The sequence below is a fragment of the Leuresthes tenuis genome, unplaced genomic scaffold (assembly GCF_036924035.1).
Source record: "Leuresthes tenuis unplaced genomic scaffold, fLeuTen1.0.hap1 SCAF_1, whole genome shotgun sequence".
NCBI classification, from domain to species: Eukaryota; Metazoa; Chordata; class Actinopteri; order Atheriniformes; family Atherinopsidae; genus Leuresthes; species Leuresthes tenuis.
Window position 1 is genome coordinate 36876768 of NW_027325355.1, and position 24731 is coordinate 36901498.

Sequence of the window (24731 nt, forward strand, 5' to 3'; positions counted from 1 at the left end):
AACACTTTTTTGTATGACGGGACTGTTCCATCACTGCTGCACACAGAGGTACAGCCACCCCCATGCCAAATAACTGGAGCTTCCTCCTGTCATAGTGATTCATTGGACAGTGTGAATTTAAACTCCCCATTAAATTCTTCTTTAGTCAGTACTTTGGATCATCAATCAATCACATACAAAGATTGGGTGAGCATCAAATGATGGCTGCTCTTAGGAAATCAATCCTTGATGCTGCTTGTTGGCGAATAAAAAACAGCTATATCAGCATCAACAGTGATGCAGGTTAATTGATTGCTACTGATTTTATTTTGCCCAGCTGAAACATCTTCATATTTCTTACCTGCAGATGACATACAATAGAAACCAAGTTTATTAAAAGTTGGTCTGACGAACCCTAACTTAGAGGTTTTCTTTAATCTAATCAAAACTAGAATAATTCAATTGACACATCAGAACCAAAAAAACTGATGTGCTCAAAGCACCAAAAGTCAGACCAGCGGATGTCACTGTTCACAAAGACTTCCTGTTTTGATGGTGGCATCAGTAACTCCTCTCAAGTCAAGGAAGCACTCTGTGTGTGTGTGTGCGTTTGCATATGTGTGTATGGGTGGAGTCTATATGCAGTATCATTTCCAATCATTGCTGTATTCAGTCTGAATCACCAGGGATCATGGGAAAATGGTCTACACTCATGCCCAGAAAAAAACAGGCAACTAATGTGTAGTCAAAATAAAGCACTTCACAAAACTGTTGTAATGATTTCTGAGTGGCGATGAGGGCATGATGGAGGACAGAGAAGATCTGCTTGATGGATAGGAGCAGAAATTTTCACTCACAAATATTCAGTCTAAAAGCACACCAGTCAGACCATGAACTTGGCTCAAACACAACATTTACTTCAGTGTTTCTGTGTAGTAAAATGTGTCCATTCAACATCAGCTCAATAGCTTACTTTTTCTAAAATTCTCAAGAACAAGAGCAGAGTGTTAACAGCATGAAACAATGATTGGTGCATAAAAAGAAATCTACGCAAACAAGCCATCACAATATTTGGCATGAGCATATCTATTCACAGCATTAAAAATTTGTTTGGAAAAATCATTTTAAAGTGAGATCGGCTCACTGCTGCTGCATGCACTTTATAAGTGGAAAGCCAACATGTTACTATGTTTTTCTCAATCATGTCCATTTAGGCTCCTTAGTTCAGAGAAGCTCCTCATCGTAGCCCCGTGTCGCATCCTGTATCTTGGTGACATGTTAAGGTTTGTATGAACAAATAAATCAGTCCATTCACTGCTGTCTGTTGGTCAGTACATGTGCCACCAATTCTGCATGCTTTAACTGAGCGTTGTTTTTCAGTAGAAAGTTTAAGCAGGGTACACTCAACTGACTCCTGATGGACTGATGAACTGATGATATGCAGTAGTGGGTAGAGATTTTTAATTACAAATGATAATTGACTGCTCTAAGAAGTAGTTTCACTTGAAAATGATTACTGCTTCTTAACCACTGACTTTTTTTTATTACTAAGTATATGTGCAGATATCTGAAAGCTCACTGGGTCCAGTTAAGCACAGAACAGTATACAGATATTGACTTGATTCAGATCATATTTTAAATAAGACACCACCATATTACCACCATTTTCTGACACCTGAACACCTGCAATGTCACATTCAAAGTAAGCAGTGATTGAAATAAGCTCTAGGGAGTTTTCCAAACTTAGCTCCATTATGTAGACATGCATACAGTTTTCACAATATTTTGCAACACTTCCCATGTCCAAGTTAGGCTGAAGCAATCCTGAGTAACACTCCATGTTTAGAGGGGTAGGTATGGTAATATATACTTAAAACTTTGGATGAGTGCAAACAGCTGCAGTGGCGTAGAATGATTTAATGTGAGCCTCAGGCATTGTTCAGACTATGTAATACATGCAATACCATAATCAGAATATTGTCTCATGTAGAATAAAGTCGACACTTGACGAACTGCTGTGCATGTAAATTGAGCCAATGTTCCTATTGGGAATGTCTTCGTAATTACTGAGGTAAGTATTTATGTGAACTGGGAAACATTCGGTAATAAAACAGTTAATAACATGGAACAAACTGAAGTGAAAAATTTCCAGTTTGTTGGTTTGCAAGAGGAATAGATCTGCTAATACTCAACATTCTTCTTATTGCTAACATCCCATGTATAGACCAAAAAACAAATATTTATGCATATTTAAACTTTATTATGTGTGTTTCCAGAGCCTGAGATACAGAATAGTATCTGATCTGTGACACATTATGATATTATTGTCAAAAATTAATGAAAACACCCCACAGTTGCACACTGGCTGACATGTTGCTTCATTACAATGAACACACATGCCGTTGGTTATTTGGATTCTCAGCCCTCCTGCCACATCCTCTGGTTTAAAAGTCATTGTGAATTAAAGCATCACTGAAAATAGACCCCAACAAGGGAGCAATTTGTTGTTGTTTGAGTAATATTTAATAATTGAAAAAAAATACAATGAGGTGTAGTTTTAGGTATTGCTAAGCACTTTTTTCATTTATTTATTTATTTTTTCAATCAACCTGTAGGAGTATTAGGGTTACTGGGGACAAAGAATAGAGGAAGAACTTTTTAAAATTATCCATTTCAAGTCAAAATGTCAAGAATAGAATGGAAATACTATGAGAATAAAGTTAAAATACTTTTAGAATAAAGATGTAATGCTTCAAGATTAAAGGAGAATATCCATCCATCATCTACTGCTTTTCCGGGATCGGGTCGCGGGGGCAGCAGCTTTAACAGAGAAACCCAGACGTCCCTGTCCCCAGCCACTTCCTCCAGCTCTTCCGGGGGACCCCGAGGCGTTCCCAGGCCAGCTGAGAGACATAGTCTCTCCAGCGTATCCTGGGTCTTCCCCGGGGTCTCTGCCCATTATACAGGAAAATAATTAAGATTAAATCAATTCTATCAATTAGTGCACAGGCTTACAAAATGCCTTGCATAAATGGTGAAATTTTACTTCAGAATAGGTTTTAGTAACAGGGGAATTCTCTCTCTTTTAACACATTGTGTGATAATTTAAGTATTTCAAAGAGATTGTGTTGGAAATTGCATCTGTTCAGAGAGAGAAATTACACAAACTTGGATGATGTGATGCATTTCTTCAAGCTGAAATAGCTGGTAATGGACAAATGCAAAGGTGTCGATAGTTACATATGTGCACAATACTGTTATTTGATAATTCTTTTAATTTTATTCTCAATATTATGGCTTTATTCTTGACATTACAACTTTATTCCAGAAATGGGAAAGTAAGAATAAAAGAAAATAGAGGGGGATTTTTTTTGTGTGTGACCCTAATACTCATAAAACGTTGTACGTTTGTTTTTGTTAATTTTTTTCCATAATTCTTCTCAACTGTGCTAAAATATTAGTGTTTCGCAAAGAGAGGGATGGTGTTACAGCTGCATCCATGTGCAAATCTTTCTGACATGGAAAAACTAGGCACTAGTTGTTGAACTGTTGACATTAGTAGGACCAAGTTGACTTTGAACTGACAGCCACAAATCAGGCAAGTCATAAAGCATTAAAAGATAAGCTAACATTCCATTACATAAAGGGTCTGGAACATTGGTTTGTTCCTTTAAATTCACAACTTTATACTAGATAGATGGGTTTCAGAACATTCTATTCTATCTGTTTTGATGACCTGTTGGTTTGCTGATTTTTCATTGATTTTGTTCCTCTGTCATGATTTATGCTATTAACAACATTGAATAAAGATTTTTGGGTGTCTTTGTAGATGTGATACCACGAAAATGATTCTGCATATTGTGTTTTATTTTGAAAACTGACCAGAAGCTGGATATGGTTCCTGTGTCTGACTTTCTTTGTGCAGCTTCATGCGTTTCCCATCTAAAATGGACAAGCTGTGTATTTTTGTGGATCAAAATGAGCATTCATTTCTGGGATGTGTCTAAAATGCGCTGCGGTGTGCACAATCAACTCAGGTCGCAACTTCAGACGTGAAATGCAAAATTCCTTCCTGGATGAATACGTGTTACATATATTTTTTTTTTAGGTCTTTTCATGGGATCTTTTCAAACAATAATCATAATATTGAAATATCAGCTGTAGCCCATAATGATGAGTTTGATAGAGCCCTGCCAGTGTCTGCCATCACATGACCAGGTAGTTAATCTCAGTAAGGTCTCCAGACAGCTTCAGCTGCAGCCATGTTTGTTGGGGAGCTACTGTGGCTAGACTCCACTTCCACAACAACCCCTTCATTTTGATTTGGCAATGAGGGGTGCAGAAGAGAGGAGCCTGTGGAAGCATTGGTGCATGGCGGCAGGATCCTTGGTGGTGAGCGCGAGTCACTGTTGCCTCCTCCCCCAGCCATCATAGAAAACTGGTATGAGCCTGCAGTGGTTGAATAGTACAAGTGATACGGTGAGGAGGTGGACTGAAAGGGCCCGTTTTGAGCTTGGTGTGGGCTGTTTGTGGGGTAGGGAGGGGGCAGATATGTATGATAACGCCCTGTTGGGGTGGTTGCCATGGCTGTTGCCATGGTGATGCCAAGGGCACTGTTAGAGACAGTGTTATGGGATGGGGTGTAAGTGAAAGCAGCTGCTGTAGGAGGGTAGTGCACCCGGGGGTCAGAGAAACGGGAGTCAGGCAGAGAGGGCAGGGACGTAAATGATCGCTCCAAGGCCATCCTGGGGTCACCAAAGGCAGTGAGGTCAGGACCTGAGAAAGGAGAAAGGTCAGAGGTCAGATAATAACAAACCACTCATCCTTCCTTGGTTTCTAGTGTGAGCATGCACCTCTACATTACCTGTGAGCCGTGAGGGTAGGTCACCTAATGAAGAGCGACCAGGTGATAGTGGATTAGCAGGGTGGACAGTGGATGTAGTTATCTGGCCAAGATAGGGATACGATTGGTCATAGGACCAAGTTGGAGATGATTGCATCTGTCTGGAGTCTGAGAGAGATAAATACAGAGACAGAGAAGGATTAATAACTCGTAATGACTTAAATGTTGTGAGGAAAATAGTTTCCACATGAATCTTCATACAATACACCGGCTTTATTCTTGATTTCAGTTCTTCCAGTTTATTACACAATCCAACTTTTTAGACTCTTTCCCATCCACAGATAAATTATAATAATACTGTATTAGGTTATTGCAGGGACTGGAGAACACAGTGATATAATTAAACGTGTTAAGATACAGAAGCAATCAAATGATCTGTTCAGCAACAGCTAAGTTGATAGTCTAACCCAGTGAGTCCAAAGAAGCAACAGGAAGCTACTTCTACATTGACCCACCACTCAGAGGGAAGACTGAAAACTTGGACAAAGTCGCAGGCCATTAATATTTATTGAAAAAATGTCTGCAACTGAAGAAGTTTTTTCTTCTCTTCAGAAATAACATTGAACCTGTTCATATGGAAACAAGCTTAAGTTTGCGGGCCTAAGTTTGACATATATGCTCTAGAGGACTTAAGTATTCATGCTGGCAATGATGGAGTGACCTGGAGAGGTATCATTGGGAGGAACGTCCTCCCTGATCTGAATCCGAGCTGAGCTTTGTTTTTAGCCTTCTGTGCTAGTCATGGATTATCATTAGGCCCCTGTCTATGAGATCTTCAACTCACACCATTAAGAGATTTTTTTCTCACATACTGGGGGAGGTTGGGGACATGGAATCTGAATGGACCGAGTGCAGGATCTCCTTTGTGGGACGCAGCTTCCAAGAGCTGTGGCCTGAAAGTTGTTGGTGCCTGTCGTGGTGGTTGTATTTGTTTTAAACAACTAATACAACATGGGAGAGGGAAGCAGGGTCTGACCCAGGTTGTGCTTGGACTGGTTGGAGCCCTTTTAACATCTCCTCAATCTGGCAAGGATGTCCTCCATTGAGGAGGCAGAGTCCAAGGACTTGGGAGAAGTTTTTTTTCAGGACAGCCATACAGATAGATATGAGTGGCTGTAGTTCAGAAGGAAGAACGATTGTCTGCCAGTGAAAAGGTTGGCGGTTTCTTTCCAGGTTACCACATGTTGAAAAGACCTTGGGCAAGACACTGAAGGGGAGCTTTGAGTGAATCATATTTACCTGATTTCTTTTTGACACATACGAATCAATGTATGTTGTGTGGTTAGTAGTTCTTATTACCAACCTGGTACAAAAAGTCCACTTAGACATTCATCTGATCACAACCTTTTTCACATGACACCTCTAATCTTGTTTTTACTTCTGTTCCGAGCAATAAGCTGTTTAACACACGTGTGTATAATCTAAATTTGAGAACAGTATTTTGTACAGTATTTATTACTCACAGTTGAGAAAATTAGAGAAGTGAAAAAAAGGAAGACGGATATTAAAAAAGAAATGAAAGCTATGCTGATGAGAGAGGACAGAGTGCAATTAGAGGAAATGAAAGGAAGGGGGAAGACAAAAAAAGCATAAAACAGAGTGAGTTCTTCATAATAGTTTTCCTGTTGGTATTTACATTTTTAGAGAGATCAGAAAAACACAAAAAAGGAGGCAATAGGAACTGCCTCTGTTTTTCCTCACTGGTCAAAAAACCTATTAACATCTGGTTCCTGAGGGCCATAGTATTGTGTTAATCAGCATTCAGTACAGTGTCAAATGACACTGAAGCAGTCTGAAGTAGTACTTGTCTGCTTCAGCATTAGTCAGCTTAGATAGGAACACAACACTCCGGATTTCAAGATTGAAAGAGTGAACAAGTCTTGGATAAAAACATAAGAGATTGATTTGAACTGATTACTGGTTACAGGACCAGTTCTGAATACACTGCAACCCTCAGAGCATTAAATACAGGCACACTGATTCTGGCCAAAGAATCCAAAGGATGTTAGCAGACTTAGGGAAAATCAGTTTAAAGGGAGGCTGGTGCTTACTGGTAATGGTTTACCAGGAGTTGAAGCTCAGGTTGCTCTGCCATGTTGTTGACTGCTCATTTCCTTCATGATATGTCTTCCAGCTGTTAGAAATACTACATGAACATGTGTAAGGATTCACAATGAGAATCAAATTTATCTAGTGTGCACACACTTGTATATTAGGACTGAAACTGCAGATAAGGCATACATTCCCAGTATTACCATTCCCATGGGAAAAAAAAGAAAAAAAGGAGTTTAGAGGTAGGGTAAAGACAAAATTTCTGCTTAAACGTATTCTGAACAGATCTTCTGTCCAATGGTGGCTGACTTACAGCCTTTACCTCAGCTCTCTGTGTATGAGCAGCAGCTCCTCTAAAAACACAGAGGCACACTTTCTTTAACAACACTCAGGATAAGCATTGGTTAGACACATTTCAGCTATACAGGTTCAGTCCAAAGGGTGCCTGCAGTTAGTTGCTGCTGCACAGCAAACATTTTAACTGACAGTTGTGCTTTTTCTTTTGAATTCTTTTTTTTCTCACAGTAGCTCTTCCTGCCAGCTGACTTTCATTTCCCTCTTAAGGCACAACTTGCTTCCTCACGTACAGACACACACACACACACACACACACACATGAACACGCATGCAAATGTAAAAAAGTAAGACAGTACTTCTGTATACATACATAAACACTGTGCGTCATTACCACTGAAAGCTTCTTGTGCTATATAGAGTATCCACGGCAACCACAACACACACTCCTGAGTGTACACACATCTACATGTACACACAGACCACAATGGATGTTACCAAAACCACAAGAGGGAACTATGAGGTTCGATGCAAGCTGAGAGCAAAGATTAGGCAATTCTCACAAACACGAGCGACACATGCATCGTTTCACCTTTTAAACCTGGAGAAATGCAAAAGTTCATCAACATTTTATGAAAAAATTATGCTTACATATTAAAGAAATATTGATAACAAAGTCAGTAATCTACAATAAGAGATGAATGTCTAACCTGTCAAATGTTTTTATTCCATGTTTACAGTTTCTGAAATAGTTTTAAAAAGTCTGTATGGGTCAAAGAAAAATAGGAGAGTAGTGGCACGGAAAATACCACAGTAAACCTGTAAAAGAATAAGAAAAGAAATAAGGGACTACACACATGGAATACATAATGAAAAATATATGTATATGTGAATGAAAATATAAAAAAAGATAGAGAAATGAATAAATTAATGTGGAAAGATAAAGTTAAATGATCAAATATAAACAAGCAATAAAGAGCTGTTTCATAGACTTCATCAACTTTTAGAAGATCTGGTTTAACACCAAAACTCCTGTTTGGGTTACAATATTTGCTTTTATCGTCAAAGTACGGCGGGTTTTGATTTTCAAAACTGAAACCCTGAAGTGGATTAAGCAGGTATAGAAAATGGATGGATGGATGTTAATATAAGATAATTACAAGATGGCTATAGTACATCAATATGCATTACCTTTACTGAAGCTATTTCTGAACAGCTGTATCTATTATTAATGACAGTGATAATTTAGGACAACATAAAACGCATATTTTCCACAAATGAGTAAATATTTGCAGCCTAATCATCAATATCCCAGAATGGTGCGAGACAGCGATCGAGTCGCATGGTTCAGTGAATCTGGTAACTCAAACCTCAGGTAAATCATGGCACTAAAAGATCCAGAGCATAAGAGGGCTTCCATAACTTTGGAAAGAAACACTATAATTTGTGAGCTTACATGTGCGTGTATATATAGTTCACACAAGCTTTCTGGTACTATAGAAAAAAAAAAAGTTTTGGGTAAAGCCAGGACAATGGCATTAAGAAACACAAGAGAAAAAGAATAAGGCAAAATAGAAGAATAAGAATAAATACATTTTATTACAGAAAATGACAAAAACTATGAAGAATTTTTTAGATTATTGACATACAAGAAATAAAGATATTTATTTTATAACAACATGAATAAATTAACAAATAGATGCAAAAAAATGAGAAAAACCTTAAATTTTAATTCACTAAATTCATCTATTAATTTTCTATTTCCACATTTTTTAAAATTTCATTCTGTTTAATTTGTTTCACAGATTATTCTCCAATTATTCAATAGGGATATAGATCTGTGGTGCAGCATGATGGTCCTGTCTCGGGTTTATCTAATATACTAAAAAAAACTGTGTTTTACAGCTATTTTAGTAAATTTGGTTTGTTGTTGTTGTTTAGACGTTACATTCAAACGGCATCAGAAAATTAAGGTTTAGTTGAACAGTTGGACCACTGCATAGCCTGACTGAAGATGAAATGTGACCATGTGTTGTTGTTTCTTACCAGCAGTTATCTGGGAGTGTGGTGAGCTGGAGAAAGTGGTAGAACTAAGAGCTCCAGATTGGCGGCTGTTGGCAGGCGGTTGATGGAGATGGTGATGAGGGGGGGTCACCCTCATGGAGCTCCGTCTCAGCTGTTCCAGCTCTGTCAGCCTCTCAGAGAATGCCAGCGAGCCAGGCTTGACTTCGTCCAGCTTCTGACGATGACCTGAGAAAGAGGCAAGATGAAACCATCATGATTGCAATTAAGGTTGAAGATATTCTGAAGGCATATGTCAGCAGAAAACTTTATACCTGTATTCTGATTTCATTCTGCTGGAGTTGCTGCAGCACCCCCTGCAGTGCTAAGCTGCAGTGCTGTCTATAATATTGTCTTGACATTGTTATAACACTGTGTTTCTATTTACATCAGGTAATCTAGGTACAGGCACCACATTGGAATATAACTGTGTTTTTGTGGTGGTGTGTCACGCTGTCTGTGGTGTTGGCTGCACATCAAAGCCCTAAGCCTAAGCTCCAGTTACAGACACTTCCTCCCTGTGGGTGAAGTGTGTGTGCATGTGTTGGTGTGTGCATTTGTGTGCCTGTGTGTGTGTGTTATGTGTGTGATGGTTATTCACAGCTGAGCCGAGCTGGCAGGAGTCTTCCTGTCTTTGTATCACCTGTTCTCAATATAGTCCCTCATTTCACTTCCAGTCAACATGAACAAGCGTTATTCTTATGACCTGTATTGGTTGTTTAAAACAAATACAAATGTCTGACTTTCATCTGCCAGAAGAAATCCCCATGTTTCATCACAGTGAGCAGTAGAGGAACTCAGTGTTGCATCAAGCTCCTTTTTGACTCACTCAGTTGAGAGTGACTTTGTAGGACCGGGAGGCAGTTCCCAAAGCAAATGAGTTGTTCAGTTTATTTAACTTTTCTATGACAACATGAAATACAATTTTAAGTGCTACAGTAAAGACTTTAAACAAAACATTATACTATACAAAATTCTCTATAACAGTACAGTATCACATAGTATCATATTGAGTGCCTTTTAGGTTGCACCATTGGGTAGATCAAGTGATAGACTGATCAGTCACCAATTGGAGGGTCAGATGTGAAGTTTTCAGGAAAGACACAGAATCTCATATTGCACTTGATATACTCACTCACCAATTGTAAAGAAAAAACACTGAATGAGAAATATACTGTAAAGTACTGTGTAGAACCCTTAGACTTTGGAAGAAGTTACAAGGCATTTTATGAGCCATTTATCATTTCAAAATTGATTTTATTATAATTTAACACAGAAACTAATAAAAAAAACTCCAAAGTGAGAATGTTGAGACAAAATTGTAGATATCTTATTTCCCCTCAGAAAATTAGATAGGTAAGAAATTTGGTAACTTTCCACGACCAAGACTTGCTCACTACAATCGAACCCAAACCTCAAATATATGATCAAAGCACAACCTAATGGCTGGAAAATGTCTAAAATAAATATAATGCACATAATGAAGTTGTTGCTTCTTCAAAAGAACCAAAATGTAACAATGTTTTAGCATTAAATATACTCACTTTTTGCATTAGGCCTATGTATCTAAACAGCTCGACATAGACATGACTCAGTTAGGTTTACTTCTACAAATTTTCAATAAGATGTAGTAATTTAAATATGCTCGATCAAAAAGATGAGAAAGAAATGAAATGGTTGATTGCATATAGTGCAACAAAGTTGCAAGAGTCAACAATTGCCTTGTTGACTCTTCTGGGAGAACAGAAACCAATATGCTCATACGCTCTTCCAGCATTGTTCAGTCTCAGCCCCAGGTGGGTCCATTTTCCTTTTATCAACCTACCACTCAGCGTACACTGTGGATGGTTCAGTCAAGAACCTCCTAGCTTCAGCTTCTCTAGTGTACCTTCTCAGGCGGGTAGCCAGAGCTGTGAGTTGTTGTTTGGCAGTATCCAGTTCTCAGGTATGGTGAGTTTGTTGTATTTTTAAGAAAGTTCCCTCTTCATTGAATCTTTGATAGCTGTCTAACCTCCCTCTGTGTTGCCTTGATCTTGGCCTCCAACCTTCGTCTCCATGAGGGGTTCTACCCCTTACTGCTCCTTGTGTTGTTTATCTTGTATCCAAGCATCTCTAGGATCACTGCAGCTGTGGTGTACTCAGCTGTGGTGCTTATTGGTCTCAGTGATGGTCACAGTAGATATAGTATGAAGTGCTGCATTCATATCCTCTAGCAGACTTTCAGAAGGTTCTTTGTCCCTTAGCCTTGGCAAAGGGCCACAAACACTCCAAAGATTCTGGCTATCTACTTTCTTCCATCTCAGTTCATCTGCCATCTTGTTAAGATGATCAAGGCTTTCTACTAGGGCTTGGTACCCATTCTCGAATGGTGTAGAAGATAACCAATCCCCCCTGACATGTCATTCTTGCAGAAGAATCTTTGTTGAACGTGGATAGTTGTGATAGTGTGATGAGTATTTCCAAATATTAGAACCCTGGGTTAGAAGTAGTTTCATTATTAGTTTAGATGTTGAGTTTTGAAGTATGCATTAGTTCCACCAACTCTGCACATATCCCTTCTACTGGGATTGCTGGTATAGTAGCCTTTCAACAATGTGATGTTCTCTGCTCTAGTCCACGAATGTCTTGTTTCAGAAGTCCACTTCTTATCAGAATGTCCTGGTCCTCCAACATCTGACATGAACATTATTAATCTGGACAACAGCTGTGCCAGCATGACTTCAGTGCCATGTCTTTCGCTCATGATAATTTCATGATTGCTGGAGGCATGCCCAGATAAGAATATGAGGAGATTTTGTGAAGAACCCAGAGGGACTGTGGAAAACAACCCCTGAAGCCAATTCCAAGCCAATTGCACAACTTATCATCACGTGCAGTATCAACTAAAGATATTCTCTGTTCCCACTGCTCATCTGCATAGGCCTGAACCCCCTCAGCCACATTATCACAAAAAGTTACGATGGATACTAGTTCCAAAGTGGAGCAATCTTCAACCATCTTCAGAGTAGCTCCAAATTCGTCAGGGTCACATGGACAAATGGGAACCATGAAATGGCTGAAAGGATGTCAGCCATAACCTCCAAAGAGTTAGGCAGGTCCTGAAGAGTCAGCTGAATGGGAAGAACAAAGTCTGATGTATTAACACGTATGCTTTTCAAGGTAGCAGATATGGTATAATAACCTGGCCAAAGGAGGAGATAAGGAGATAGAAGCCACTGATATCAGGACAAGAAAGCTCCCAACAATGCATGCAGGGTTTCACCCCAAGTCCAGCATTCTATGATTGTACACCAAGTGGAGGGAGAGAGCCAGGGAGCAAATGAGTGCCACTAGCCAGAACGAAACAGCATTTCTCTGGAAAAAAATCAGGAAGTTGGTACCCAATGATGAACTGCTAAGAGAATGTCTCAGGCAGCTTAAACCCGAGGAGGGGAGGAAGAAGTGGAGGAACTGTGGAAGGATAGGTTTCTGCATGGAATGTATCACCTACAAATTCTAGAAGTGGCTGATATCTTTTTACAACCCAGTGGTTACATCTGTACTGCTTTTTGCTGTGAAAGGTCAGAGAGAGGGATAGAAAGACTAAACAAGCTGATCAGGAAGGCCAGCTCTGTGATGAACTGTTCCCTGGTGGGCAAGAGGAGGATGTGGTCCAAGCTGAGATCTATCATAGACAAAATCTCTCCCGCCCTGCACCACACTTGCACACCACGCTTTAAGCAGCTCTTTCAGCAACAGATGGCTGCTTCCACAGTACAGAAGTGAATGTATCCGTAGATGTTTCGTCCCTTCCGCCATCAGGGTCTTCAACAACCACAGCTGACGCAATTCGATTTTTCTCATGCAAAATGTTCATTACTAGGACTTTGAAATATTTTCAGTTTATTCCCTGACTTACTTTGTTTTATAATATATCCTATATTTAATATTATATGTATTTTTAGATTGCCATTCTTTTATAAATATGTTTTTCATTTGATATTATTCTATTTTTTCTTCTAACATTTTTTTTATATTTTACTTTTAATTGATGTGATCTTTCTTTTGGTCACACAAGATCTTGTATCCTGTTGCTGCTGTGACAAAGAAATGTCTCCGTTATGGAATGAATAAAGTTCTATCTTATCTTATCTTGTATTACTGTTTCTGATTGAGAAGTCCTATCAGTGACTAGAAAATGCTGGTCTGAAAGGCAGTGCAGAGGCACTAATAATGGCAACTCAAGAACAGGCCCGGAGCCCAAGAACAATAGAGGCCAGGGTCTACCACACCAGACAGGACCTGAACTGCAGGCTGTGCAAAAAAGCCTCTGAGAGAGCACATAGTAGCTGGGTGTAAGATGCAGTACTACTGGTTATCTGAGCACTCCGTGTCATGACCTCCAAAATGGGAGGCTCCAACAGATTCCGGGAACAACATCAGAAATCTCTGTTCAGTGGAGAGCAGCTCTAGGAACAGCTAAGATACCACATAGAATCCTCAAGCTCCCAGGCCTCTAGTAGTTTGAAAGGGAGATTGTCCACATGCGGCAAATGTGGAGTTATATAATAGAAAGAGTGGGCAGTCCAAGAACAAGTTCCTGGGACAACTTTTTGACTTAGTTCACAGCTAGTTACAATATCAATTGACTGTCTGAGCTCACTGATATACTGGCATTTGTATTTATACATGGTATGAATACAAATACCATCTACACTGCTCACTACTTACAGATATACAGATGTATACCCATTTGTCAGAATAGGATAAGTGTAACATTTATATAACAAGGGGGTTGAATCGGTGTGTGAAGGGTAGAGTGTTTGAGGTTTGAATTATGCATCAGTCCTGTTTTGAGATAGTTTTTTGTTGAGGATGGGCTTAGTTACCATGTAAAAATGCTTAAAATATATTTAATTTAGTTTCATTTTCTTCAACAGAACCTTGTTACATCACTTCTGACTAGTGACATCCATTTGAATGATTTGAAGTGTTACTGCAGCAATGCAACATTTAGGTCCCATTGTATTCACCTAATCATACCCTGTGGGACAACAGCATTAGTGTGTCAGGGTCACTCACGTCGTGGCTCTCTGGGACCATCCACTGTAATTTTAATGGCTCTCTGGTATGTAGCCACCTGGGGAGGGCTGGTGAACACCGTGATAGTCAGAGTGAAACTCTTTCCTATAAGAAAAGGATCAAGGAAAAATTATGGACATGCAGGGACATCGGAGGGAGACAAGAGAAAAATAAATACAATAGAAGAAAAAGTAGAAAGTTTATAAGCCTGTGTGTTTAAAATAAATAATGTCTGATATTAAACTTTTTTTTAAATCAATTTCACTCTTTTCTATCTTATATAGTTTTACTGTATAAGAGCATGTATAAGGGCAAAAAAGATTCAGCTCCTTATTCTCAGAGCTTGGTGATGTTATTCACATTGGTAGGGATTAATCTACTGTGGCCAGCATTCAAACAGCAAAATGACTGTCCAACCTGGAATGCATGCTAGCATTAGCCACTTGATCCTATGTATGGTTACTGAGAAAGGAGGTGGGAGCTTTCCAACCTCGTAAGCCTGCATTTTGCTGGCTTCGCTGCAAACAAAACAGTACACTCACACATTTCATTAAAGAGATGTATCTCTACTTGTGCAGACCACCACAGCTACTGTGTGCCACAACTGGAGTAAAGTTTTCCACATGCAGACAGCCTGATGCCACACTAACATGCACACACACGATGTGTTGATAAGGCCATGTGTTACTCTCACTTCTTTCTTCACTGTCATGTTATCACTGCTGACTTGTGAAATGTAACCATATTTTATCAGTTCAAGGAATTAAATCAACTTTTGAAAAACTGTCACCTAACTAAAGCCTTAGTGCAAGTACCCACCATTTACCGATCATGTAAAACAATCCCTGCTAAAAATGGCACCTAAAATATCTCCTTTATGTGTAGCATTACAAACTAGTTTTATACATTTATTGTACACTATATACATACTCTGTACACATCACTGCACATCAAGTATCATCTTCGATCTGAAAATGATCTGATCTAGAGAAACATGGGGAGCATTCAGAGAGTTTATAGTAAGAGATCTGGGTTGATATAGTCTTACAGACAGTGGAACAGAACAGCTGAAGTCTTTGTGTCTGTGGTGTCTATCAGCCAGCTGGTTGAATCTCTCACGCACACAGGAATCTGCCTTTTAGTAATCTAGTGTATTTGGGTGTGTGTTTGTGTGTGTGTGTGTGTGTGTGAGGTCATTTAGTGTTAAAAGAGAAACATGAATGTCCCATTTAAAAGAGGAACTAAAGAAGAGACTGTCTGAGTGTGTGACGAGTTGTCAGCCTAAATATGAAACATAATGCAGATGTTGCATCATCCTGGCATTGTTATGCAGATAACTAGTACCTGTGTGTGCAGGTAGTTTATCTCAAAATATCTTTCTGCAACAAAACAAATCAACAGATTTGTTTAGTCACTTCTATTTTGTGCTCGTGTGTTGATTCAAACCTTGCAGAAACACATTAATATCTACCTCTTTGACACATAAGAAACTTACTGTGTGCTGAATAATAGTTGCCATGTCTCAGCTCACAGACTAAGGCTGCAGTCATTTTATATTTTTTCAAGTTATGTTTGCTGTTTTAAGACAGTCTCACATGGCTATACGTAACTTCCATGTTGATCTAGATTTTGGACTGTAGCAGTTTCATAGTAAAGGCTCCACATTTGGAAAATTACTTCACTTTCTGAGCCACAAAATTGGTATACGCTTCAAAAGCCTAATTAGTTTATTTGTGCCTTTTTGTCTTCTGAAAATCTCTCAAAACCAGAATTTTTTTAAGTATGTATCCATCACTATAACACTTTGGAAGAAGACAGGAGTGAGGATACACCAGTATATGTGTCTATGTGATTTAATTATGGGTAATAATACATTTAATACTCGTTGGACAGAAACAATACAATACAGCTGCATACTGCAACACAACAATAGTTAGATGATGTAGCTGCGTCACATCCTATTGACTGATGTCACAAAAAAATAGATAGGGCTTGTTTCTTCGCTTCTCTCTTTGTGTCTTGGTTAGAGGGACTGAGATGTGAAGAGAAGAGTCAAGAAGAGGAACTGAGGCTGGGCAAATTGGGAAATGAGATGGGTGAAGGGAACGTAATCATCCTGAAAACTGCTCCAGTGCTGTCTTAAAGACAAATATGGTTAACAAAAAGAGATTTACTTGCGATGCTCTGAACTCACAAAAATAAAACTATGACAGTGTCTTTTCAAATGAGTCTTCATTCAGAACATGTCCACAGTTAGTTTGTCAAGTGATTACCACAGTTTGTGCCGTAGTTGGTTAAAGCCACAATATATATCTCAGCTGGTTAAACCTCCTTTCCTCTATGTGACTAACCACGTAACTATGTACTTCTGCAACAAGGAACACTGACTAATGATGAGTTTAACAACTTTGCAGCTGCCACCCACTCATCGACGAAGAGAGAAGCACACACAGTGAAACCACCAGTCAAACCACTAAACTGCTCAGTGGTGGCCGCAGCCAAAATAACCACTTCCCACAGACACACAGTCAACGACAGTTAGAGGTTTTTAGGTGGAGAAACTGCTTGAAATGTTTGGCTGACTGGTTGATATAGCTTGTTGAAAAACAATATATCAAACTCAGTGTTTTTAAAAATTTCCTCTAGATATCAGATCTTGAATGGTTTGAGTGTGACATCTCAGCTATTACACAGATTGGATCAGTGCTGCAGTCTCTTTGGGAATCCCCTAACTTTTTAACCAGACTGACAAGACAGCATTCTGGCTTTGTGAGAACCATGGATACAAGTTTTTTGTCCTTTGTTCAGGGGACACAGGTCTTAGTTTTTATAGTTTTGACCTGAGCATTATGGTTACAGTTTCTTGTGAGTCTTATATCAAGCTATTGGTGTTTTTGTTTGTTAATTTAGTTCAACAAAGTGTTTATATTTTCTTTAATGTACTTGTTCTTATCCAACACTCAGCAGTAATGTGCCTTTAATTTGCCTCCCCAGCTTGTTGTTAGTGCCTAATGTTAAAAAATAAAAATGAAATCAAGTAAGAACACAGAGACAAAAATTAAGCTAATTATTAAAGAATAAATGTAGCATGGCTGAAGATATTTTTCATTTACATTAACTGCAGTTGAAAAAAACTTCAGTGTTGTTAAATTTAGTTAAGTCAGAGTGATGTTGGAAAAATGAACTGTGTTGTTTTCTGGGCTGCTAAATTTGCATGAAAAACCAATAAGACTGTGTAAGCTATTAGAGAATGACAGTTATATCTCCTTTCAGCTGGGGTGTACTTCTCAGTGTAATGTGCGGCAGTGCTGGCAGAGCTTGTGTACACAGGACTGGTGTTTTAAATAGATAAGTTGGGACATTTGCCTATGACTGATTTAGAGTAACTGTGGTCTGGTGTGTCCGTTAAAGACAGAGAGAGAGGCAAGGCACAGTTACACTGAATGAGATGTGAGGAGGAAGTGACATGAACACTGTTCTTATTCATATCTGCTTCCCCCACTTCATCCATTTTGTGTTTGTCAAAAACATCAGTCAACTTTCAACCAGTGTGACATTAGAAGAGTCTGCCCTGCCTAATAACTCACATCTTTGAGTCTGTACCATATAGTCCAAATTCAAACTGCATTTATACTTCCATTTGTGTGGTTTTGTGTTTGTGCTTACCTCTCCCACTGCGGCCAACGAAGCGCAGGTCATTGAATCGGGCCACTTGGTTTTTGATGGCAGCTGTGGCGTTCCGAAGCTCTGCTGAGTAATTCTCATCGTTTCCAGCCATCACTGTTACCAAGGTGCCATCAGGGATGTCGCCCAGGGCAACAACCTGGTGAAATCACGGAGGAAATTAATATGTGGCCCCTTAAATTTCTGTAAAATATGTAAAATATGTGAAATTTCTGAATAATTTGGTGCCCTGAGCAAACTATCCTTTATTCTATTCTTTATCCTATAGCATGTGTGTGTGTGTGTTTCAGGGGGTTTAATCATTAGATAGAAAAGGATGATGAAATAGATAGATAGATAGATAGATAGATAGATAGATAGATAGATAGATAGATAGATAGATAGATAGATAGATAGATAGATAGATAGATAGATAGAGTTATGCAGTAGCAGATTTTGTTAATTAATTTGTTCACTAACAAAGCAATGTAACCCACTCTTTAATGACAGAGGTTATCCTTGTTTTAATTAATCTGTTTGTCATATATTCAGTTTGATATTAAGATTAAATTCACAAAGTATTCCAAAAAGCTGTCTAAAGTATCACAAATTTCCATATAGTTTTCCGGCAGCTATGATGTACAAAACAGATTTTATTAATAATGACACTACAAAGAAAAACTAGCAAAGGGTGTTGGACATGAAATGAAAACATAACTGGATCTTTGCGTCCACATATGATGCTTCTGAGGAACGATACTATCGTAAGTCATAAAGACTAATGATTAATATTTAGGCTTTTCCAAGCACACTTTTTTATACAGACGTTTATGAACAACATGCTTTTCCATCTGCAAGCCTATTTATCTGAGCTCAAGTTTATAATCCAAAGGAAATTAAGGTTGAATAGAAGAGCTGATGAGTTGGCTGATTTTCTCACATCATGGTTTTATTATACCCGAGCTCTCAAAGTTAATGAAATATAGCCTTTTCTGGAATAAAAAACAATTATTTTCTAGTTTTAAAAGCTTTCACAGGATATGTGGGTTTTAAATTGGATGTGTAATGCTTGGTGCATTAGAGAGCACATTCTCCTCTTCAACACCTACACAAATACAGAGGCAGGGAGGCTGATTTCCATATTAACGTTAATCTCACCAAACCATCAATGTGCTAATGTACAGGGCCGATATTGTAACAATGGACAGTTTCTCTTCCAACCTTGAGCTCTCAAGCAAACAACCACAGCCCACGATCACCAACTAGAATTACCCTGAAAGTTAAACCTTGATTTGAGTAGAATCAACATTTCAACATGTTGATGTTCTGGTCATCAAACCAAGTATTGTTTTGAGCTCCAAGAATGTGATTACTTCAGAAAAGCAGCACTGACTTGTTGGGCCTGATAATGAGCTGGAAATGGTTTACTTTCAAACACACAAATACAAACTTTTTTTTGTCTATATTTGTTCAATCAACTGTTTTTTTACAGTACTTTTCCAGTCTAGCTGACCACTCAAACCACTTTTACACTGCAAGCCACATTCGCCCATTCACACAACACACACTCAAACAACACAAATATGTTATAAGCTACACAACCGAACAGAAGCCGACTAAATACAAATCAGGTTCTAAAGATACTTCTAAAGTTGCTCTACTTGATGATACATCAGTGATAATAGTAGGAAGGATTCCATTAATCTTCTCTCTGATAGAAACAATTTTATTGATGAAGAATCTCATGAAATCATCACTGCTGAGAGTTAAAGGAATACATGGCTCAACAGAGCTCGGACTCTTTGTCAGCCTGGCTACAGCGCTGAAGAGAAACCTGGGATTATTCTTATTCTCTTCTATCAATGATGGATAATAAGCAGTTCTAGCTTTGACCAGAACTTAGTGTAACTTTGACCCTAAAACAAAGTTTTAACCCTCAAAAATAGCTAAAATTTGGACCCATGCTTTAAGGAAATTCCCATAAGTTGATGTTCTTTCAACTTTTATTGCCCCCAACATGATATAAAAACAAAAGATTTTCCTGATTGTTTCCTTTGTCTTCTTTATTTTGTGCTTCTTTTCTGGTGTGTGTGTATTTCATCCATTATCAGTGAGAAGTAGTGACATCCAGCCATGACACTCCATAATGATGCATAAAGTACCAAACACACATGCACACGCATGTGCGTACACTAATGTATAAAACTCAATAAATCAATCTGCTGTGTGTTGTGCGGCTAAGAGCTGCCTTTCCACAAATGCATTTGGTCTCAAAGTGCAGGAAAGCATCCACATCCATGCTCATCTATACATGAGGGAATACACTACAGAAAAGTGTGTAAAAACTCAGCAGATGGATGCATCAAATCATCCTATTTTGTTGTAGTAAAAGTGCATGACACCCTGGAAACTGATAATTTCTTACTGACAGAAAACACAATTTTTTAAATAACAGAGATTATCTAATAAAGAAACCTCAGCTCATAAAAGGCTGTAATTAATTATATAAAAATCATTTTAATAATAACTGCAACTTTTAGTCATTATTATACAAAAAAATAATTTGTATTCCTAGTTTTATTTCGATTTGAGTAAAGTTAATTTTCTCAAGTGCTGCATTACACATGTATGATAAAAGAGAGAAAACAGAGATAGATGCAGAAAAATGAATATGAGGACGTTTAATTCCGAGGTCTAGTTTTAAAAAAAATGTTTCACTTTTATTCTATCCATAAAAACAAAAATCCTGCTGTTTGAGGTGGAATCTCTCTTAACTAGTTCTGATATTTTTTACTTTTGACTGTGAAAGTCTTATTATCTAATCATACGTGTTATATCTTAAGTCAATTTAAACTCTGCACAGTGAGAGCTTATAATGACCGATGAAAAAACGTTTTTCTTTTCAATTTAATTTCAAATAACCCTGATAATAGAATTACTGGCACACTAAAGGAGGCTGCTATCAGCACACACACACACACCTTAAAAGCGATGGGCAACGTCTTGTTACACCTCCAATGGGTAGGCAGCACGGAGCAAAGGAAGTTGGGACTGTCGGTCTTCACCAGCTCTCCTGGATGATCTGGGATCACCTGAGAAAAGAGCCCCACGCTCATTTTCTGAACTGTGAACCCAAGTGCGGCTTTGGCAGAAAATTATGTTTTCTTACCTCCACCATGCCACGGTCCGCCATGCGCAGTTTGCCCACCAGAGCGCCCCCCCCGCCGGCCTCCTGAGCTCCCAGGGGCAAGGCCTCGGTCATTTTCCCCCCGGAGGCGAGTGAGGTGGAGGGGGGAGTGTAACGCCGGCCAGGGGATGGGTCTGGGAGAGAAAGGATAAGGGTTATGTTTTCTTTAGGCTCTACAAAAAAATAAAAAATACACGTAAACACAGATGTTGTCAGTGAGCTAAAGTCAAGGTTCAGATGGTGGCTTTATAATTTTACGCGATTCTTTTTAAGGTGAACGTTTATATTTCTGGACCGTTAAAATGTTTAAAATGAGACAAACATATCGATAGACTATCGGCTCTGTAATAATCTTTATTTTAGGATCAAGCAGTTAATTGAGTCATCGATCCATCTGCAGAATGTCCACAAACAGAAATCAGAGATAAAACTGCTGGTTCAGCTTTATTCTAACCTTATTTCAGAGGAGAGTTAGCGTGTAAACACAAATGGGGTGTGTTCTGATACACATCGGCTTAAATACCAAAGTACTAGGGATGAGCATGACACAAGCAGCTCTCATTCCTCTTTGTTTAAAACTTAAATCAAGAACTGTGAGTCAGAAAATACAGGTTAGTTAAAAAAAGGTATTACAGTCTACACAGCAGTTAGATCATATATCATCGGGAAGAAAGAGAAGGAAACCAGCAGCAGGCCGGTGCGTCAGGGTCCCAACCCGCAGCCGAAGCCACATGTGGATGTTTCCCGTCGGAAAGCCGCGACAACACTGTACAAGAGTTTGTGCAGTTTTCTGCTTTATTCTGACGTCTTTAACTAGACTCTGGCACAGCACAAACACTTGAATCATCTAGCAGAAGAGACGGTTCCACATCAGAGGCCCTGCAGCCATACAAGGAAGTAACCTGACTGAAAATACAGGGCTCTGCTCTGTTCTGGTAAAATTGAGATATAATTTCACTTTTCGTGCTGAATCCGTTAAATCAGTTGTATTACGGAGGTTAATAGAAGCTGAAACGTGACCGTAGCTGTGCTCACGGCTCAGTGAGGTCAGGGTTTTACTTTTTTGTCCTTTTCTGCAGCTGCAGGAGCGGAGAGGACTTTCTCCTTTCAACGACTTTCTGACGCCCGTCAATTTCTAAATCCTGGAAATCTTCATAATTCTGCCACCTCACAAACTCATAACACCTGCTATATATGAAGTTACAGCTCAAGATTTACTTGGATAAATAAATAAATGAATACTTGAATTATGACGCATTTTAATGGAAGTTAATTGTGTTTAAAACTGTGTCTGGACAATGTTAGCCTAAATCTAACTCGCATACACTTGCCATTCGGTGTCGATGCGTGTGCTGCAGACTCTGTACTGGCAGAATTTACGGCGTGACTAATAAAGAATAACTGAATAACTTCCCAGCAGGCTGTGGATGAGATTGTTGAACATGTCAGAGACTTGAGACTCGTTTTCCTTCATGAAGGAATAAAATACAGAAATAAAACTAAAACCCGCCAGAAGAAACCGGACCGGCTGTAAATTCCTCCTTATGATCTGATGAACAACAGCAACAACAGACCCGATTTTGTGCTTTAGTTCTTCATTTGTGTCTAAATATGTGGTGATGGAAAATCTCTGTTATCAGCAGAGAAACTGTTCAAAAAAGAGAAAAACTGGTACCGTATTTGGCGTCCCACAGAAACACCATTTGTGCGTCACGGTGCGACAACAGGACCTCAACTCCCCGCCGATCTTCACCAACCACCTACTGCTTCCTCTCTCCTTGTAGCAGGAGATACAGACCGTGGTCAGTTAATAAATTCTTGATAGTTTGTCACGTTTCGGACTTGTTTTCTCCCAGTTGCTCTCCCGTCCGGATGTCAGAATGTGTGCGCAGAAAACCGGCGGTACGACGACCTCCAAAACAGTCCGACTCTTCAGTGTATTTCTGTATTCTCCAAACAGATAGTCACTTTGAGGTTAACAGTAAATTTGGGAAAGTCTTCAAAGCTGAACCGAAGCCTCCAAACATCAGAAGTGAAATCAGAAGTTCCGAAAGGTGAAAGAGAAAACGGAAATCTGCGCTTCGACACTGAATCTACACTAAATCTCACTTATTCTGTGACATTCAGAAGTGTTCCGTTACACATAGGCTGAGCTCTCCCCCCTCCCTGGCAGATGAATAACCACGCCGTTGACAGCACCAAGCTTTTACTGGAGCAGGTCTGGGCTGCGTCTCTCAGCCAGTGAAGAAGCTCACCGCGAGCTTTCCTGTCAGAGCAATTAACCAATCAGCGCTACGTCCGTTCGAAAGGAGGCGGGGTTTGATGGTGTGGGAGAAGTTGTAGCTCTCAGTATGAAACGAAATACAACGATGTTTGACATTATCGTTGTAAGCCAAAACCAGGAGCCCAGATGTCCGAAGCTCTGGCCCTTCACTGCAGGAATGGAGGCTTCTTGTGTTCCAAATCACTCAGGATGCGTCTTACAGAGCTCAAACTGTCTGATTTCCGTCCAAAAATGAGAAAAGCTGTCGCCATGGCTGCGTCACATACGATCAGTACCGGATATACACTGCTGGGGGCAGTAGGTGCTCTAATGCAGACACCTCCTCCATGAAGAGCCAGACCTGCAGCTCGTGGCTTCGTCAGAGTTTAAAAAATAGTTTTATGTGTTGTTAATAATGCTCAATATAACCAATAAAGACATTATTAAATGTATAAATGCATAGTTCCTCCTAATTTAAACCAAACTGACTTTAAAAAACTTTCTCGACTGAATGTCCGACAGAAGGTCACAGAGCTCAGAAGAGGTCACTCAGCTGCACCTCAGTCTGTCAAAAAGGTTTAAGAAGAGCACAAAATAAGAAAAGCTTGTACACAACAACATCTGATTGTATGAAACTGCAGCAGACAGCACTGCGATCCAATCATCTTTACCAAACAGATGACATGAGGCAGCCTCTCAGTTATCTCACAGTCAACATGTCATCCATTGTTTCACTTATTTCTATATAACATACAAATCACTTCATACCATCCTCTACCTGTTTTTATATGGCTAAATATGAATATGACATTAAAACAGCCTGTATAATCTCATGAATAAAACAATTAAAACAGCATATAATCATGTGCATTTTTAAGAGCATTCCTATTGAAATTATTTTCTGGACTCTTGATGTTGGACTTTGATTTGGTCTCCAACTGATCACATATGAACATTTATTTCTTTAATTGGTAATTTATTTTACAGTTTTTAAAAACCTTTTTTCATACCTCAACATTATTGAATTGGAGAAAGATGATGAAAAAAATCCAATTCATATTTTGAGGAAGTTAAAAATCAATATCCTCTGTGTATGCTAACACTTAGTAATATTAAGCATATCTATGATAATATTTATTTATATGCTTTTTGAAATTTCTTGGACTAGCAGTCACTACTTTTGATCACAAACACATTCAGTCTACACCGTATTAAAAGTTTAAAAATAAAAAGAGTAAAAGTTCACTTTTAATGGGGATATTTGCTTT

At 39.0% G+C, this 24731-nt stretch overlaps 2 protein-coding genes across 2 annotated transcripts in view; one reads left to right on the forward strand and one right to left on the reverse strand.

Annotated features, from left to right (window-relative positions):
- The window catches only part of rcan1b (regulator of calcineurin 1b), a 386410-nt gene that overhangs the window by 20351 nt on the left and 341328 nt on the right, over positions 1–24731 (forward strand). The gene's annotated exons all lie outside the window — the stretch shown is intronic.
- runx1 (RUNX family transcription factor 1) lies at positions 876–23356 on the reverse strand. Its single transcript, XM_072379258.1, has 8 exons — positions 22876–23356; positions 21183–21334; positions 20995–21105; positions 18017–18173; positions 14351–14455; positions 9275–9478; positions 4844–4990; positions 876–4755 (listed from the first exon to the last, which is right to left on the reverse strand). The coding sequence occupies exons 1-8, from the start codon at positions 22901–22903 to the stop codon at positions 4208–4210; spliced, it is 1452 nt and encodes a 483-aa protein (XP_072235359.1). The 5' UTR covers positions 22904–23356; the 3' UTR covers positions 876–4207.